The sequence below is a fragment of the Cebus imitator genome, unplaced genomic scaffold, assembly GCF_001604975.1.
Source record: "Cebus imitator isolate Cc_AM_T3 unplaced genomic scaffold, Cebus_imitator-1.0 Scaffold623, whole genome shotgun sequence".
NCBI lineage: Eukaryota > Metazoa > Chordata > Mammalia > Primates > Cebidae > Cebus > Cebus imitator.
In genome coordinates this window covers 338,193-358,277 of record NW_016107938.1, presented here as the reverse complement: position 1 = coordinate 358,277, position 20,085 = coordinate 338,193, and the positions used below count along the sequence as shown (strand labels likewise).

General features: G+C 39.2%; 1 protein-coding gene and 1 pseudogene across 1 annotated transcript in view; both read right to left on the bottom strand.

Annotated features, from left to right (window-relative positions):
• Positions 1-799: 799 nt before the first annotated feature.
• Positions 800-5,977, bottom strand: LOC108295193 (annotated as a pseudogene).
• Positions 5,978-6,990: 1,013 nt separating this feature from the next.
• EXOC2 (exocyst complex component 2) overlaps positions 6,991-20,085 on the bottom strand; it is a 210,075-nt gene continuing 196,980 nt past the window's right edge. Inside the window, exons 25-29 of the mRNA XM_037734469.1 lie at positions 18,310-18,432; positions 11,930-11,991; positions 9,543-9,602; positions 7,199-7,328; positions 6,991-7,108 (exon numbers count right to left, since the gene is read on the bottom strand). Coding sequence (XP_037590397.1) covers positions 7,235-7,328; positions 9,543-9,602; positions 11,930-11,991; positions 18,310-18,432 — 339 coding nt within the window. The 3' untranslated portion in view covers positions 6,991-7,108; positions 7,199-7,234. The remainder of the gene's footprint in view (positions 7,109-7,198; positions 7,329-9,542; positions 9,603-11,929; positions 11,992-18,309; positions 18,433-20,085) is intronic.

Sequence of the window (20,085 nt, the reverse complement as noted above, 5' to 3'; positions counted from 1 at the left end):
TGAGCATCATGAATCTGTAAATTTGCATCTGCCATAAATTGGGGAAATTGCCAGCCATTATTTCTTCAAATATTTTTTTCTGCCTGATTCTCTCTTTGCTTGCCTTGTAGGTCCACAATTATCCATGTGTTAAGACTATTTGATTATATTGAACAGGTGTCTATAAAATTTGCCTAAACATTTCCCTCTCTAATTCTTCATGTTGGGTAATATCCAGCGATCTATCAAGTTCCCTTACCCTTTCTTCAGTTATCATCACTGTGCTATTTAGGTCCAGTCAGTATTTTTGTTTTATTTCAGAAATTATATTTTTTAGTTCTAGATTTTTCATTTTAAAAATTGTTTCCATGTCTCTGCTATTTCCTATTAAATTGTTGCTAACATATTTTACTTCATTGTGAATAGTTATAAGTGCATTAAAACTTTTGATAATTCCAATATTTAGATATCAGGGTTGGACTCAGTTGATTTTCTATTCTCTCAAAAATGTGTTCTATCTTCCTTGTTCTTCATCTGTCAGGTAATTTTGGATTTTATCCTTGACATTATGAACAATAAATTGTGGATAAACTGGATCCTGGTATCTTTTTTTTTTGAGACGGAGTTTCACTCATGTTACCCAGGCTGGAGTGCAATGGCGTGATCTCCGCTCACCACAACCTCCGCCTCCTGGGTTCAGGCAATTCTCCTGCCTCAGCCTCCTGAGTAGCTGGGATTACACGCACGCACCACCATGCCCAGCTAATGTTTTGTATTTTTAGTGGAGACGGGGTTTCGCCATGTTGACCAGGATGGTCTCGATCTCTTGACCTCATGATCCACCCGCCTCGGCCTCCCAAAATGCTGGGATTACAGGCTTGAGCCACCGCGCCTGGCCCGTGGTATCTTTTGATTAGCAGGTCATTATCTGGCTTGGAGTTGAACTGCAAACTCAGTTTTCTCGAGTATTTCTTGGTAGCTTTAACCTCAGTTAAAATCTTTGTCTTCAGCCGAATTGTTCTAAGCTGGCTTCGTGCAAGTGTTCAGGCGCCAGCCAGTAATTTTTTTTTTAGTGTGGTAAATGCCCTGTTTATTCTGTGAACAAGGCTGAAAAATGTATAGACGGGAATTTGTAGGCTGAGAAATCTCTCTGTAGTTGTGACTTCACAACTAGACTTTGCAATAGCAATAATGATGGCAGCTTCTGAACACATTAACCTACCATTGTTTAGTTTAAAGCGAACACAGTGACAATAGATTCCTAACAGCCTGTTTCTCTAAGTGATCATCACATTTTGCTGCTCTAATCTTTAAGAATGAGTAGAGTCTTCACTTGGGCCGCCACCTCCTTGCTACTCAGGGCTGCAACAATCACAAGCGCAAACTTAAAGCTGGTCCCAAGCCCCCGACTTGTTAAGAATCAGGGCATCCTTTTCCACACGATTCTCGGAGTAGGTGTGATGACCTCTATTCACCATTTTGTCTTTAGCAAGCAGGTGTGTTGTGACTTTATTTTCAAAACCTATGTCATGAGCCAACAGAGCAGTGGGACCTGCACAGATGGCACCTATCAGGCCCTTCCAGTTTTCCTGCTCCTTCAGTACCTCCTTCATGGCAGCAGACTCAGGTAAAATCTGTGCACTCAGATTACTTCCTGGTAGAACCACTGCGTCATATGGTCTCTCTTTTTTTGCATCAAGACTGGCATCAGGAGAAATTACTACATCACACCTACACTGTAGTGGGTCTTTTCCAGCCAAACCTGCAATGGTGACCTCAATCCTAGCCCACCTCATGACATCTACAGGGATGACCATCTCCATTTCCTCTGCTCCTTTAGCCAGGATGACCAGAGCTCTCTTGGAAGCCATTTTTATGTTACACGTTTTCAAGTCTCACACCAGGCTGCAATTTTGACAGAATTTAAGGATTTCTTCTGTGGCTTTTTTTCTCTAAAATCCTCCTTCTCTCTCCACTAGCTGCAATTTCCTGGATACAATCTTTTGGTTCCTTGGAACAGAGGGGCACAGAGGATTCAAATAAGTAATTCAGTAAAACTTCTCAGAGTCTACAGATACTAGGCTCACCACCAGGAACAAAGGGCATCCCCAGAACAACATTATGAGCTTTCAGAAAACTCAGAAAAGATGATTCTACATAGAGAAGCACGTGAAGAGACGCTGGAAGACAACAGCACAAAAGCCTCCAAAATCTGAGGAAAAATGATTTCCCTCCAATATCCTATTTTCTCAAAATATTTCCCTCCAATATCCTATTTTCTCAGGAAGTCACCACAGGGTGAGTTTTGCCATGTGAAAGAGCAAACCAAAAAAAGAAGATGTGGGGGACAGAAGGGGCTGATCCAGTCCAGGCAAAAGGTGCCTCCAGGTTGGTGATTACAAAAGGAGATGCCAAGTACGAGGTAGACCTGGCGAGCATCCAGCCTAGAGTAGGACAGGCTAGAAACCTGTGGGGAAGTTGTTCAAGAAGACCAACTTGGTAAAGTGTGTATGTGCTTGAATATATTGCAAAGACATTTGAACTTGGATGGAGGAAATACTGAGATGACTGAAAATGATTACAATACATAGAAAATACAAAAAAATAGAAAAGAATATAGTCTGTGGCTGGCTTAGCATGGAATGCCATCTCCACAGGCCTCACAATGTGAACACTGGATGCTGGTCTACCAAGAAGGAATGAACTCACTGAGAAGAGGGGTTAAAGGAGTATGTGTGTGGTAGAGAGGATGAAAGAGAAGAGAGTTGAATTTTCATGTTCTATTTTAGGACGACCACAGAGCTCAAAACCAAAGAATCAGGAAGCAGCAATACAAACCTGTCAAGGCAGGGACCATGAGGTAAATACCAAAAGACTCAGATTGGCTAGAATGGAAAGTGGATGGCTTTAGGGAGCAAGCAGAGGAGGGAGTTGGGGGATTGATCATTTTCATAATCAGTTCTGTGGAGTCATTTGACTTTTTACATAAAAAGCCAAATTTGTATTTGATTAAAAGATAATCTGACATACTTGCTAACATTTCATCAATAGTACTCAATGATATTTCCTAAGGTGCTATTTGGTACCAGCTCCTGGGCTAGGACAGCAGTCCCACGCCAAGGCTCCCTGATGGCTGAAGCTGAAGCTCATGAAACTCCTTCACACAGCTCACAGAAGGGCTTTGAGGTCAGTTGAGAGCAGAGGACAGGAAGCATGGCAGAGCAGAAAACAATTCCAAGGTCATCTGACATCTGCATCTACCTAGGTGAGGCCTGGTTTCAGGAGCCTACATTGTCTAGGTAGAGAAACTCAGTAAGCAGGAGAAAAGAAAGGGCTGGATATAAATATTTTATAAGACAGTCCAATTGTCAAAGAAGCAGGGGTAGCAGGAATTGATCAGGCACTCAGGGATGATAATTTAATAAGAAAGGAAGCAGAAAAGAGGTCTTTTAAAAATAGTTTCACTTTTGTCTTTGAGGCCAGGATATTCTGTGATCTTCAAGGAGGAGGTTAGTTCTTGTGAGTTAAAAGAATAGGTTCACAGTATTATGTTTCTCTAATTCCTTCCTTATCAGTCTCCACTTGGTCACTTCTGATTTTCTAAATGCCAAGTTTAGCAACCATTTCTCAGTATTTACCCTTTTGACATCTGTACCATTTGTCCTTGCTGACAATCACTTTAGTCTTATGGTAATACCTGCCCCTCTACTTGATTTCTGTGACCCCATTCTTTTCAGGGTTTCCTCTTATTCTATGATGAGTTCTTTTGGAGTCTTCTTTGGCAGTTAAAATTCAGGCAGTGGTCTTGGTTCTCAGGGATTTGTGTCTGGCTATAGGGTTTGCAGGAAGGTGGCACAAGAATCTTTTTTTAAACATGTGAAAAGATAATAATGATAACAACCATGACAATCTCAACAGTGACCACAAGAATAAAACCAATGGGATACCAGTCATGGTTAAAACACTGCTGAAGACACACGACAAGCTTAAGTGCCCACTTTGTTCAGGATTTTATGTGCCTAGACAGGAGAAAGACATTCTGATACCCTACTGCCTTTTCATTAGCCAAACTGCAAACAAGTTACCCAAAGACCCAAGTCTTGTCCATAAGATATTTATTGTTATATATTTCTAACCTGGCCAGGTACAAAAAAGCTTTCCAGTAATACATGTAATAAACCTCAATAAAAAAATGTGGGGAAGCAGAAATGAGATGAGATCAGCACACAAAAAGCATAATGGCCCTAGTACAGAGTAATATGCAGCTGTGTTTAAAGCAAAGCTAAAATAATTACAGCTGCTGCTCTAATTGAGGAGTGATAGAAGATAGTAAATATTTCTTTCAGAGCAGTTCATAAGTGTATATGAAAATCTTTAGAATCAATAAATGTTTAGTGACAAAAACGTATACAAGTTTAGTCTATGCATAATTACTTTATGAAAATTACATATATTTGAGAAAAATTACATATATTTTAGAAACCGAATCTTAACGATTTAAAAATGAGTTAAAATTTGTAACTTTTCGGAAAACATATTACACAACACTCTTATGCAACTAATAGCAGAATATCCCATAGCACGTGATCTAAACAGAAACACATGCCACCACCTTGTACCAAATCCAGAATAAAAATATAATCTTTTCTGTTTCTTCCCTTTAAAAAATCTATATGCAAAGATGACAGAGACAGGAGAATGAGTCAGTGTGCTAGGCCTGTGGCAGTGATGCTTGTTTTGCCGTGCTCAAATCATTTCTAGAACAAGCCACTTTCATGGTACACTGATATAGAAAGTCTTAGTAAAATCAAATGATTTCTAATAGCTCTTTAGCATTTCAAGTGAGGCCAATTTAGCTAACTCACATGACGCCACACTGACCCACAGAGAACATGGATGTGAAAAAACAAAATGCTACCTGAGCATTAAAATACCTTGAGCCTCCCTAATTCTTTTTCTCGGCTGCCTTGTTCACTTGCTCCAGGTCCTGGTTTGTCTCTCAGCTTTCATCTAACTTACTTCATATTCATCCATCTCCTCCTGCCCACTAAACCAATGTTCTGTAACTCAAATAGCTGTTGAAATCCCCCTTTCTTCCAAGAAGTCCCTCCTGACTTATTGGAATAGTAGTCCTTGAACTCCCTCATTTGGGTATGGGGTTTTTACGCCTTTACCTTCCACTCTGAGCCATAAAAGCACTACCTGTTCCCATGCTGCTGCTACTGATTAGCCTTGGCATTGTGATGAACTTTCTCTGAGCTGTGACTCTGGTGGATGGACGTCAGAAAGCATGTTCTACTGGAAGGAACAGCTGAGTAGTGTTGAAGTCAAGGAGATATGAAGCCAGAGTGTGAACATGAGTCCTGATTCTTATCTACCTTGCAGTCTTAGAGAAGTCACCAACCTCTCTCTAAGCCCTGATTCCTTCCTCTGCTAAATGGACATGGCGGTAACCTAGCCCACAGGTGTTACAAGGCTGTGGTGGGGATTAAACAAGGCACTTCGTGCCGTGCCTCGCACATGGTAGGTTCCCAGCAGACAGAATTAGCAGGACCTGACACATGCTTTCTGATAATGATTCTACCAATATGGGATTAACCAGAATGTAAGTATTTATTTTGAATGTTAATAGTAGAAATATAAAAACTTATACAGCAAATGAAAATGCTGAAATAAAGACACTTAGGGAAAAGTGTTGACTAAACTACATCTTAGATTGAAGGCAGATACTTTATTGGCTGAATGTGCTGTAGTAGATATTTAAAATAACAAACATTCATAATTGCAGTTTTTAAATTTAGCTCATTGTCGAGTTAGATACAGCAGTTAACATACTTAGGAAAGACAATGTTCTGTGTATTTCTTAACAGCTTTACCAAGCACATCTGTAAAAGATTAAACTTTCATTTCCAATCACTAAGATTTCCCCCTCATACACCAAATGAACCAACACATTTATTTATTTTAAATAACGGAAACTGTACATGACTACCCTGTGCTCTAAAATTACTTGTATTAATGAGGACATTAATTTTAGCAATTAAAAAAGGAGATTTTAAAATAACCATAGAAAATGTTGAAAACCCTGGCCAGCCGACTGCAGATATATTTACTCAGTTTTCAGATGCAAGGGTATGATGGAGTTGGGCGGGAAGCTGACTGTGAGAGAAGTCACGATGACCCAAACCTGTTCCAGTAAAGCCAGTCAGCAGTGAATGTGGGGCAGGCACACAGGGCTGGTGTACAGCTCCCACTGCCTGGTGACCCAGGGGCATCCTGAAGCTTCAGAGAAGAGACTGCGTGAGAGCAGCATTCTTCCAGCTACTGAGCAAGATCCTTCAGTGGGTAAGAAGTGGCAGAGAGAAAGTCACTTGCTGAAGGAACCGACAGTGGCGGGCGGGGATTGGCTGTCCAACTGGAGCCTGGCCTTTTCTTTAGGGGACCCTGAAATCTATGGCTGCCCCGCCGGCACCTGTGAGTGTAACACAGTGGCTGGCACTCACACTCCATCACAGATAACACACAGGGCCTCAGGTACTGCAACATGTGGATGTGAAGGGATGCACATCAAATTAAGAGTGAGTGAGATTGAAAAAAGCTAGTGCTCAGTCCTGTGAAAAATAAAAAGCAGACAGCAAAATGCAAAGTTAAAGCACAGACACCTGGACCCCAAATAATCTGCCCTGGTTGTAATATTTATTTTAATGCAGACCACACATTTTCCCAAAAACCTGCTTGAATTAGAAAACGTAAGGTCGTTTATAGGAAATAAAGGTTTTAAGCACAGCTGTAGAGTTTAGGACAGTAAGAGCTCCCAAGATGCCTACATGCAACTTTCCAGATCTCCTCTTATCAATCTTTCCATGTGTCGTGGGAGCTGCCTGCGCTCTTGTGAATGGGATGCTGAGAAATGCTTCAATATGTACCACACCATTCCAGAACGCTGCCTGCAGAAGCAGTTCTTCCTGTGGCGCTCACCATGCAACCTTCTGCTGAGATGCAAAATATCTCTTAAAGGTAAAGTCATACAGGATCTGATCTAACAAGAATGGCAAAACAAATACTTCTTGGGCATTTCAAATGACATCATTTTAGTTGAAGTGCAATGTATACCAACAACTTTCGAAGTCTGAGGAAGTAAAAAGGATGAAAATGGTAAACCCAATGTTTAATACACCAAATACCTTTAGGGTACTTAGAAAGTGAACAGTCTTATTACTTGTATTTTCCTGGACTTCCCTTATTTGGCAGGTATTTATGTTTTCATCATGGTTGAAGAGGCTGCTTGGAAACAGGTGAGCTGCAAGTGCATGCTACTCTTGAACTTGTTCAGGAGCTCTTCCAGTAACCTGCAGGAAGGAGACACTATTTTACAGCCTGACAGATGGGGTGGCCTAGCAACACAAGAAAACACCAGCGGAGCCAGCTGCCCGCTCTGCCTGAGCTTGCTGTGTTGAGAAGGCAGCTGGAAATTTTCATCTACAGATCCTTAACTCAGTAACAGAAATACGTCAAAGAAGTTGGTCAAATAGGATATACTGATATACGTATTTATGTTTGTATAGAAACATCTCCTTCCTATCCCCTCCCAAGATTAATTAGATTCCTCCCAAAAACAGACTGATGTTTGGGCCTATTCTTTTTTTTAGAAATTCAGTTCTAAAATAATTTATACACCCTCAAGTTCACTTTTTGTTAAATGGTTCTATGAGCACTGGCACACCCATCCCAGAGTATAACAGGCTACGGCACGGGGTATCACTACACCCTCTCCCCTGCTGCCCGTCTAGTCAGCCTCTTCTCTAACCCCATCTCCTAGCAGTCACTGGTGACTTTCCCTTCCTCTCATTTTGCATTTTGTCTTTAACAGATATTAGAGGGTGGGGAGCAAAAGTAGTGAGTTACTCACCAGGGGAAGCAAGGGTTAGTACTAATTCCATTAGGCAAATCACTTTGCTAGCTGATACCTCAATCTGTTTCCCCAACTGATCTGATATAGTCATCTAATTTTTCTTTTCTTTTTTTTTTTTGAGACAGTCTCTCCCTCTGTTGCCCAGACGGGAGTGCGGTGGCGTGATCTTGGCTCACTGCAACCTCTGTGTCTCAGGTTCAAGTGATTCTCCTGTCTCAGCCTCCGCAGTAGCTAGGACTACAGGTGCATGCCACCATGCCTGGCAAATTTTTGTATTTTTAGTAGAGATGGGATGTCACCATGTTGGCCAGGCTGCTCTCAAACTCCTGACCTCAAGTGACACACCCACTTTGGCATCCCGAAGTGCTGGAATTATAGATGTGAGCCACTACACCCAGCCTAGTCATCTAATTTTAAAGCTAGAAAGGATCTTAGGGTTTGCCTGGTTTAGATGAAGCAACCAAGAACTGCGTTTAATAGTACTGAGGTCACGACATTATTTCCTGGTTTAACAACATTCAATATTAGAATATTATCCCCAGAGCAAACCTAAAATATAGTCCTGACATGGGACTATTTCAGGGTATGTATTATTCTTGAGTCTTGAACACATTACCTTTTGAACTCTGTTCCACGTATTAAACATAATAGTGATTGTTTTAATCTTTTATCATATTTATCTTAAAGAAATGAACAGGGTTTGGAACCAATTCATATAGAGGTCGAAAGTCAGTGAGAGAAGGAAGAAGCAGGAAGACGGAAGAAAGGGCTGTCTGTGCAGGCACCGTCTGCGCCCATGTGGGACGCGCACAGGTGGCAATGCTGGGATTGCACAGTGGGAGGGCTGGTCTGCTGCCCGCTCCGTGCACCAGTGCCATGTGACAGTTTCTCCCCGTCACCCAGCCCATGTGCTTCTCTGCCTGCCACCGAGTCTGCACTGCGTCCATGGTGCCAGCATTTCAGTCAGTGCACCGCAGATGCCTGTCTATGGGACTGGCAGCCATGTGCAGAGGGGCTGGTGAAGGTATGAAGACCTACAGAGTTTCTGCTGCCTCAGCTGAGGGGAGCTTGGGCATTTATGAAATTTACCTAGATTATGAAACTGACCTAGATTTAGGTCTGTTTCCTGTTCCATGAGTAGTAAAGTTTAAACTCAGGTTGAGATCATCAATGTGGTCTAATGAAATATATATAACTTTATTATGCCATATGTGCACATCTACTCTTTCATAACATTTTAAATTTTATAGCACACAAAATGACTACTACTGAATTACTCAAAGATAAAAGAAAATATCACTGAGTCTTGCATTTTACTATCCTGTCTTTTTTCTATTACTTCTTAAATATGTATGCTACCAATATAGTTTACTGAATAAGTCATAGTGAGCTTTCTTAAGACATTTTCTGTACCAGTCACTTGAAATGAGAGCCAACTTCTAAATTATCCTAAACCCAAAGAAAGGTCTTATCTTATGAGGTCACTCGGAAGACATACAAGGTACAGGTGTTGAGATGTACTTCCTAAGGGCTATTAAGCACTGCTCTTCCTAGAATCCAAACCATCATTATTATTTTCTAAAAGGTTCTTTAGGTAACAAAACCTTGTTGAGCACATGCAACTGGCTCTGAGACAGCATACAGGACTTACTTTTTATCTGCTCCACTGGAAAGCTGGGGCAGGGCTTCCAAAGCCTGCTTGAAACTAGACCTGGAACACAAACAGCCACACTGAAGTTTAAACCTTGCATAGCTCCAAGGGTAATTAGGATAACTGCTAACAAATTCTTAATCATCCCTTAATTATTGAGAAGCCAATAAAAGCCAGTGAAGCAAGGAAATGTGAGAAAAAGTAAAAGTGAAAAACAACAGAAAAAGTAAAAGTAAAAGTGAAGGTGTAGCGACCAGGCGGGGGCTTGTAGGAGCAGGATCAGAAAAACTCAACTAGGAAATGAAACACAACTTGAAAAGCTAAAGGAAAAACAGATTTTATTTTAAAGGATGTTACCTGTGACAGAAGACAGCTTAACGTGAACATGTTTAATTTAAAAGGAGTCTTTTCAAAACAAATAACCACAGATAAAGTAACTGGTAAGAAAGGAAAGAAACTAAGAAAGGAGATGACCTTTTGAAAGATTACACACAGCAGGGTGTTTGCAGTTTTGCCATGCAAAGGGCCTGATCCACAGCCAAAGTCGTGTAACAATTAAATACAGTCTACTTAAAACTTGTAGAAAAATGGAGAGCTATATATATGCTTTAAAAATTCAACATCATTTCTTCACATGAAAAAGGTAAAAGGAAAGAATTTTAAAAAGACAACTGTTTGGGCCTTTATAAATAGTTGTTTTAGTTTTTATAAGGAGAAAGTATTAGAAAATTATTGAACCAAATGAAAAGCATAATAGGGGAAATTGTTTGGTAGTAACTTGTACCATTCACAAAGGAACAGTTAACTTTTTATCTATTCTGATTGGTTAAGGTGAAGAAACAAATATAACTACTCTTGACTTCAGATGGTCATTGCTTTTATATTGTAAAAACATCCTCCCCAATCTACCAGGAAATACATTTTTGAGCAATAGTCCTCAAACCAGGAGCAGGTGTCACAGCAACAGAGAGACTGAAAAGTTCCAATAGAGTCATGAAACCTGGTGCTGGGCATCCAGCTGCTCCCAGGAGGGCACAGTGGGGTGTAGAACGGTGGGTTGGTGCACTCAGGTCCCTTTCTGCATTCAGAGGGCTCATTCCTCGTGTGGAAGCCACTGCTGCTACCTTCACCCTCAGCTTGTTTCTTGTGAATGTCTTTTTGATTAATTGAAAAAAATGTGATCAAATTGCTTTGACAGTATGATGATAATGATGGTACAGATTACACTGTTATTGGCAGGGTACTGAAACTAAAAGGTGACTTGGCACATTTTCTCATTTAATCCCCTCAAAAGCTTGCCTAGAATATTTTAATCTTCCTTTTTTTTAATTTTTTTTTTTTTTTAAGATGGGGTTTCACCATGTTGGTCAGGCTGGTCTTGAACTCCCGACCTCAGGTGATCCACCCGCCTTGGCCTCCAAAGTGCTTGGATTACAGGCGTGAGCCACCACGCCCAGCCAATCTTCCTCTTTAGATGAGTACCTTATGCTCCCTAAAACTAAGTCAGCAGGAAGAAAGAGCAGGCATTTACATGAAGTGCGCACACATCCACCATGAGCTGGGTGCTTCAATCCTGTTAGCAGGTTGTGCAGTCAAATGATGGCTGGGAAAAGGTGCGGCTAAACAATCAACATGAAGCCCACTAAAAATAGCTTCTGGTGAGCCATTCCCCTCAGTGGGAATGAGAGGCTAATTTCATTTGCTAGGAAAAAATTTAAAAAGTCTTTTCAGTTGCAAAGCTGATAGTAGGAATGATAGCAAGCCATGTTATCAGATGCTAGAAATGAATGAGTTAGCATATTACAGTGTCCTCAAATTTTCATTTGCATACTACTTGGCTTCTCAGACACATTAACAATATAACCCAGTATTTCCTAGGTAATGTTGCCCATGTAGTAAACAATTTTGCACAGGCAAACAGTACTTCTGTTTTACTTCACCTACTGATATTTCAATGGTAGGAAATCCTGACTTTCATTCAAAACAGCTAAAAATGATCACTGAATTTCCACTACAAAATTTTGCAGATAAACCACAAGGCTTCCTCTCTTACACTGATATTTACAGCCTTGAAGCTGCCCTTCAGAGGCTGCTATGACTAGACTAAGACTCGGTTCTTATCCTTTTGCTTTAAGAAGTATTATTTATAAGACTGCTGTATTATTTCTAAGACTAAGATTTGCCAGTAGTAAATGAAGAACAAAATTACATTAAACCTCTTTCCTTTACATTGTGTTACAAAGAAGTGGCCTTGATATAAACCTTATCAAATCACAAATTCATGAGCATGTGCTCTGATCAGTCATTTTTACAGAGGATATAATTTACTAGTAAGACAACCTTTATTTTTAACAGAGCACTCTGAACTGAAGAACACTGCATCTTACTTGCTTTCAGGTGTCAGGTAAACAGCCACAGTATCCCTCAAAGCACAGATTTCCAGTCTTGCCTGAAAATGAGAAAAGGACAAAATGATAACAAGAAAATTTATATTATCAAATATAAACAAGTACTGAGGTGAGGGGTGTCCGGCCTGCTCATCGTAGGATGGGGTTGGCGTAATACCACCATGGGGACTGCTAGTCATGAGTAGTTTCTAAAACAGTCCAAAGAAATTCGCTACAACAAAATGTTCGTTGACTGAAAATAACTTGTAGTCAAGGATGACTGTGTGAGGGCAGGGAACTAGACATCTCGCTATGAAAAGTACAAACTGTGTCATGATTTTCCAGCCATCTGTATTTACTCTCTACCACTAATTTTTCTTTTAGTCTTGCAAGAGAAAAGACACTCTGAAAAACTGCCCTGAAAGGGCCTGTGCCCCACAGAGGTAAGGATGTAGCTTGGTATGCTTCCTGACACCTATGCCCTAATAGGCACACTGCCTTAATTTCAAAAAACTAATAGTTTAATGCTCTACAGATTCAATGCAATCTCTATTAAAATTGCAGCTGCTTTTTTTTTCCTTAATGGAAATTGACAACCTGATTCTAAAATTCATAAGGAAATGCAAGGCACTCAGAAGAGTCAAAGCAATCTTAAAAAAGAGTAACACATTTAGAGGCCTCACACTTTCTGACTTCAAACATACTACAAAGCTACAGTAATCAATACCATGTGGTACTGGTGTAGGGACAGATTATATAGACAATAAAGACAGAACTGAGAGTCCAGAAAGAAACTCTTATATTTATGATCAACTGCTATTCAACAAAGGTGCCAAGTCCACTCAATAGGGGAAGAACAGTCTCTTCAACAAATGGTGCTGGACAACTGCATATCCTCATGCAGAAGAATGAAGCTGGATCCTTTCCTTAACACAAAAATTAACTAACATAAATCACAGATCTAAATGTAAGAGATAAAAGTATGAAACTCTCAGAAGAAACCAGGAGTAAATCTTGTGACCTTAAGCTGGGAAACCCTTCTTAGAAATCATGCCCAAAGTACAAACAACAACAATAACAACAACAAAAGAGATAAAGTAGACTTCATCAAAATTAAAAATCCAGTGCTACAAAAGACACCATCCAGACTGTGAAAGGACAACTCAGAATGAGATATCACTTCACACCCACTAGGATGGCTATAATCAATAAGAGAGACAAAAACAAATACTGGTGAGGATGTAGAGAAATTGGAACCCTCAAAAATTGCTAGTAGGAATGTGCTGCCACTTTGGAGAACAGTCTGGCAGTGTCTCAGAAGATTAAGCATTGAGCAACCATACGACCTAACAATTCTGCTCCTTGGTATGGATGCACAAGACATGAAAACAGATGTCCACACAAGAAGTTGTACAGGAGTATTCACAGAAGCATTCTGCATATTAATCAAAAAGTGGGAGAAAACCAAATGCCCATCAAATGATGAATGGATAAATAAAATGCGGCATATTTAAATGTGGCATATTTTACATGTTCATATGTAAAAAGGAGTGAAACACTGGCACATGTTACAGCATGGAAGAACCTTGAAACATTATACTACATGAAAGATAACAGTCACAAAGGGTCCTATTTGTGTGTTTCCATTTATATGAAATTTTCAGAGTAGACAAATCATAGAAAATCAATTGGTGGTTGTTTGTAGTGGGAAAGGGGTATTTGGGAGGCAAATGATGATACTTATTGTTAATGGGCCAGGGGTTTCTTTTGGGATGAAATATTCTAAAATTGATGACAGTGATGACTGGACAGCTCTTTGTATATACTAAAAATCACTGAACTGTATAATCTTTTTCTACTGTAGATAGATTATATGCTACATGAAATACTGCATAAAAGTTTTAAGAAAAAAGTGAACTTAAGCTTTCACTTCTATGTGAGCATGAAGAAGTGTAATCTGACATACAAGTCAGGTTTCCTGGGAGCTCCAGCAGAGCCACTGATGATGAGAACCTGGTTTTCTGAAGCAGTACCCACACTGAGTGGGACACTCCGGAGAACATTTAAAAGAAACATCCCTTATTCTCAAGGAGTGGACAAAACATAAAACAATGATGAAAGACACAGCCAGCTCTTTACAGTTTATTAGAAATTCTGTTAAGTACTCTAGATCAAAGCAGATATATATGACACAGGATATTCCGTGACCTTTATCTGTTTGGAAAGCAATTGTTTGGTTTCCTTTTTCCAGTCCTTGGAAGCCTGAAAAACAGTTTATAACTAGAAAGTTACAAATGCTAGAAAGTCTGACAATTTCTGTCTCTATTTTGTTTATATTCTAGTATAGGTAAAAAAAGACCTACAAGGAAAAAAGGTAGAACTTTCAGATGAATATTTTAGGAGAAAGATTAAATTACTATAAAACTAATCTTCTGAGAGAAATTTTATTGTCAAAGTGACAGAGTGTTTTAATTAACCTATAAGTTATGCCAATTATAAAAACTGTGATTAGTCATATAATACATACAAAATTGTAATCCAGAAAAATGTCATGCTAAAAGATCTGCCCAAATCACCAAACTGTCTCCCCTTTTCACCAAGCTCTCACTGTGCTGTATCAGTAATTTCTTCTCTTTAATGTGGAATAGTATTTGATTTATGATTACAGTTTAGCACTTAGGTAACTGCCTATCAAAGGTGAACCTGCTATCCCTCTTAGAGTTATGGCCCCAAGGAAAGAAGCTCTCAAAGTCATTCTCAATGGCAGAGTAAAGGTGGGGGTTCAGACTCACGACCTTTTTCAAAATACACATGCCTGTCTAGGCCCTAGGAGGTATATCACAAACCAGAGGCTGAAACAGTTTGGTGACCAGTAGTTTCTGGACATGTGTATGTTGAAAAATTTTCCAGCTAATTCTGAGATCATTCCCACCCTCTCCCTGCTGGCTTTGAGAGCGGTTTAGACATCAGATAAATGGGTTACAAAGGTAATGTGTAGAGAAGGCAGATGTCTGTTATAATTCCAAGATTGCCAAGGCCTATGGTAGCCACTGCAACTGCCCGTTAATTCATCTGTAGTACTACACAGTTTACATTACTTATCTCCTGTGATGGAACTATTATAATAACCATGACCTTTCAACTTAAACTATAATATCAAAGATCTGATAAATCGATTTTCAGAGAAAAATGGTGGCAAATGGAAATACAGCAGAAGCTTCTGTAACAGATTTTCCCCTAACCAAATTAACAAGCGCTCTGCACTCTTTTTTTTTCTCCCCAAATAATGTATTTTATTTTGAAAAAAAATCAAATATATGGAGACTTTGAAAGAACTTTACAGTGAATGCCTGTTTTGCCATAGGCTCTCCCAATAACACAGCCCCACATGATCACATGGCCTCACATGACTGCACGGCTTCCATCCATCCTGTGGCTCTGATGCACTTCAGTGTGCTCACCATTAACTACAGTGGACCATTTGCACAGTTGTTTTTTTTATATAGTTAGAATGTACATACTACACAACAGACAAATCTCAAAGTGCAGCATTTGATGAGTTTTGACTGATGTATACACCTGTGTGATGGAAACCCAGATCACGACCAGCACCCCGTGAAGATCCCTAAGGCCCCACCCTAGGAATCCTCACCACCCAGGGGAAACCACTGTTCTGGATTTTTCATCACAGTTAGTTTTATCTGTTCTAGAACTTCATGTAAATGAAACCTATACAGTATACATATGTATTTGTGTAAGGCTTCCTTAATTCGGCATAATGCTCCTGGGATTCACTGTGCTATATCAGTAATTTCTTCTCTTTGATGTGGAATAGTATTTGTGTGATTATAGTTTATTGTATTAATGGACATCTGGGTTGTTTTCAGTTTTTGGTTATTATGAGTAAAATGACTATGAACATTCCTATTTTATTTTTGAGAAAGGATGTCACTTTGTCATCCAGTCTAGAGTATGGTAGCATGATCACAGTTCACTGCAGCCTTGACCTTCTGGGCTCAAGCAATCCTCCCACCTCAGCCTCCCAAGCAGCTGAGATCACAGGCACACAGCACCATGCCTGGATAATTAAAAAACTTTTTTTTTTTTTTTTTGGTAGAGACGAGGTCTTACTATGTTGCCAGGCTCATCTCGAATCCATGGTTAATATTCTTATGAGTATGTTTTGTAACGTATGTATACAACATATACAAAACTGAAAATATGTTTTCAGTTCTCTTGCTTAAATAACTAGGACTGGAATAGTTGCGTCATGGGGTACATATATGTATGTTTAGTTTGAAAAGAAACTCCGAGAGCTTTTCCCAAAGTAGTTGTACTACACTGCATTCTCGTGTGAGAGCTCTAGTTCCACCACGTTCTTGCCAACATTTAGTATAGTCAGTCTTGAAATTTTTTATCTTGATGGATGTGTAATGGCATTGTATTGCGGTATTAATTTTCAGTTCCCTGCTAACTAACGATGTGGCTGACTGGTCATTCTTACGCTTTTGAAAATCTAATTACATGCATGCTGGATATTCTGACATTGTCCCATAGGTCCCTGGAGCTCTGCTTATTTTTTTCCCCAATTATCCTTATTTCTATTGTTCATATTGGATAATTTCTATTTAAAAAAAATAAAAGATTTTCCCCTAACATTTGAAAAATTCTGCTTTTATTATCATCTAGATTTTTAAAAATTCATCTACTGTGTTTTTTCATTCCAGAAATTCCATTTAGTTTCTGTTTTAATGTTTCTACTTCTTTGCTGAGATTTCCCACCTACTGATTCAAGAGGAGCACTTTACATCATCTGATGCAGCTATGTTAAAATCCTTGCCTGCTAATTCCAATACCTGGGTCAGCTTAAGGATGGCTTAAGGTGATCATTTTTTGTATTAGGAATGAGTCATGTTTTCCTGTTTATTTGTGCATTTCAATTAAATTTTAAGTCATTTAAATTTGTATCCCGGATATGGTGAATGTTATGTCGTGGAGACTCTGGGTTCTGTAATATGTGTCTAAGGACTGCTGATTTTTTGTTTCAGCAAGGAATTAACTTATTTGGACTCAAACTAATAACTCTTGGCTCTTGGGCAGCAGTCCAATTCTTACTTCAGTTCTTCTAGCCTTAGCTGGGCTGGTTGGAGTGGTATGTATTCCACAGAATTTGTATACACTGCCTAAATCTCTCTCCTCTCTGGGATACCTCTCTCACCTACCTGTAGGTGTGGCTGCTCCAAAGCCTGTTTTTCAAGCCAGGAAGACACAGGTTTTGTATTGGAGTTTTAGGTAGTCCTGGACCTGCCTTCAGTTAAAATCCATAAAAAATAATTCACCCAAGTGCCGTTTCCTCCAGAATCTGACCACCAATGGTCACTCTCTGGCATCTTCAGGGATTTTTTTTTAATAAAAAAATATTTTTTGATATTCAAGTTTACAGTTGTTATCTGTGGAGGCTGGCCCTCTAGGCGCTTCCTCAGCCATGACTAGAAGAAGAACAGCACTTTTTGAAACTCACTACCATGCTGCTAGCCAGCACATGGGGAGCTACCAGGTAGGAGTGCACTCTGCCATCTGCATGCATGCACGCCTCAGCCCCTACCAGCTGGTTATGTGCATGCCAAAGTCAACTGGTGCTTATGGCAGTTATACTGTAATTATGTAATTTAAACAAAAGTGACAGCTATTTGATGTTTCTATGCAAATTGCACTGAATGCTTTCGAAAGATTTATTAAAAGCAAGTTGCTAAAAATTTCCTGCAGAATTGAATGTCATGAAGATAGTTGTAAAACAAAAATTAAAATCACAAAACTTTTGAAAGACTCTGCATTCAGATAATTTGGCAGAAGTCTTTAAGGTCTTGCTCTACCATAAAGAAACAGAAACTTTGTCGGGCGTGGTGGCTAACGCCTGTAATCCCAACACTTTGGGGGGCTGAGGTGGGTGGATCACGACATCAGGAGATCGAGACCATCCTGGCCAAGATGGTGAAACCCTGTCTCTGCTAAAATACAAAAAACTAGCCAGGCATGGTGGCGTGCGCTTATAGTCCCAGTTACTCAGGAGGCTGAGGAAGGGGAATTACTTGAACCCAGGAGGTAGAGGTTGTAGTGAGCCAAGATTGCACCACTGCACCCCAGGCTGGCAACAGAGCAAGACTCCATCTCAAAAAAAGAAAGAAAAAAAGAAAAGAAACATAAACTCTGAAACTTGTAGACAATGCTTCATGGATATGGCTTATTTAAGAAAGAATACGAGGTTCTCCAATCAGTAGATGTATTAAAAGAAGCCTGTCTTACAGGATTGATGACTAAAAACATTGCATATGCTTTAAATAACAATAGAAGTTCACTATGGAATTGAATGACTTTGTTACCTGCAAAGCTCCATTTTTGCTGAAGGATGAAACACACTGCATCAGTCGACTGAGCTCTTCAGAAACTGCTTCTATCACCTTGGATAGTACCCGAGGGACCAGTTCTTTGGAAATAGTGAACACCTGGTTTGAAATAGGAAAAAATACTGCCTTGTGGGGCTTGAGTTGAATTTGTTAAAAACAAAGTAACATTAAAAACAAAAACAAAACAAAACAAAATTCACAGGACTTCTAAGTAATTTTTAAAAGACCAAAATTATAAATGAAAGGAATATACGGACTTATATTTAAATTCTATTGACTAACAAAAAATAACTCTTAAAAATACAGTATTGGCAGATATAATTTTGAAAGGCATTACTGATGTTGACAAAATAAAAACTGTTTTGAACACTTCTTTTTCCTCTTGCCCCTTACCCAAAAAGAAACATCTCTAAAGAAGAAATCAGAAAAATAAAAACATACTGGGTCAATATTTTACCACAATTTAAAAAAATACAGTGTCAGACTATCCTTAAACCCTGACAAACACCATTTCATACGAGGTACCCCATTCTGTATTGGACAACAAGCCCCCCCATTTTACAAATAGTATACTAAATATGTTTATTTGACTTACATTATTTTCAAACCTTAAAGTTTGATACTTTCAAACTGAAAGTTACTGTCTTTGGAGATTTAGTGAAACATTTGACCCTCCTGATTTATAAATAAAATACGATTTTATAAAAGTCATATTTTCTTTTCAAGCTTTTCCTTTTCCCAGATAGAGTCATTGGCATTAAACATTTGGATTAACCCAAACATAACTCGAGTGTCCAAGAAAATTTTTGGCAATTTAAAATTATTTAGCAAATAGTAAATATTATGAATGAAATGCTACTTTCAGTCATTATAATCCCATGGCAATTGATAATGGACATAAAAAAACTGCCTCACTATGAATCAACATCATCACAACAATTTCCACAAATCTCAGAGTTCTGCCTGCCTACCACAGAAATGCTTGTACCTAAATTTGCACTTTGGGCTCAAATTCTATAGGAGGGTAACATAACAAAAATAGAACTTTTATATTTTGATAAGAATATACTTTAAAAATATTGCTTATTATAAAAAAGATCTATGTGGTAAATTCCTGCCTGAGTTAAATCATATAAAAACTCTATTGTTATAGATGAGTTTATATGTTTCTCTTTCACTAAGAACTGAAAACTGTAATGTACTATAGTCTTCTTTCTGTTCTCGGTGCTTCAAGCGTCTGGCCAAATTTAGGAACCAGGTAGTGTTATCTTTGTTTTCTCTGGTCATATTTTGGTTTCGGTCTTAATTAATCATGTTTTTTCAGTTTACCTTGATGGCCTCAGATACTTTTAGACGCAGCAGGCGGCACAAACCTAAAAACGCCCTTCTTGGATGCTTGCCGCCTAAGGGGCACCCAGGCAACCGTGGAAATGATCAAACGGTGGCCTCTTTGCTCTGCCCCACTTTATCTGACCCCTGATCGGTCTGTGGGCTGCAGCCACCCCAAAAGTGTTGGCAAAGCAGTGAGTAACGAATCCTGAAATTACTGAATGAAAACAGGTAGTCATAGATCATGGCAGTAACTCTGTTCTCTTCTTTCAATGTTCCTCACAAGAGTCCTCCTAACCAGGATATTCACTGAGGATGTTAACACGAAGCTTAAGATGAAAGCATGTCAAGTGAGTACAAATTTTCACATGGACCAGAAGCAGCAATATTGTCTGCACAACCCTAAGTCAACCACGGACAGGA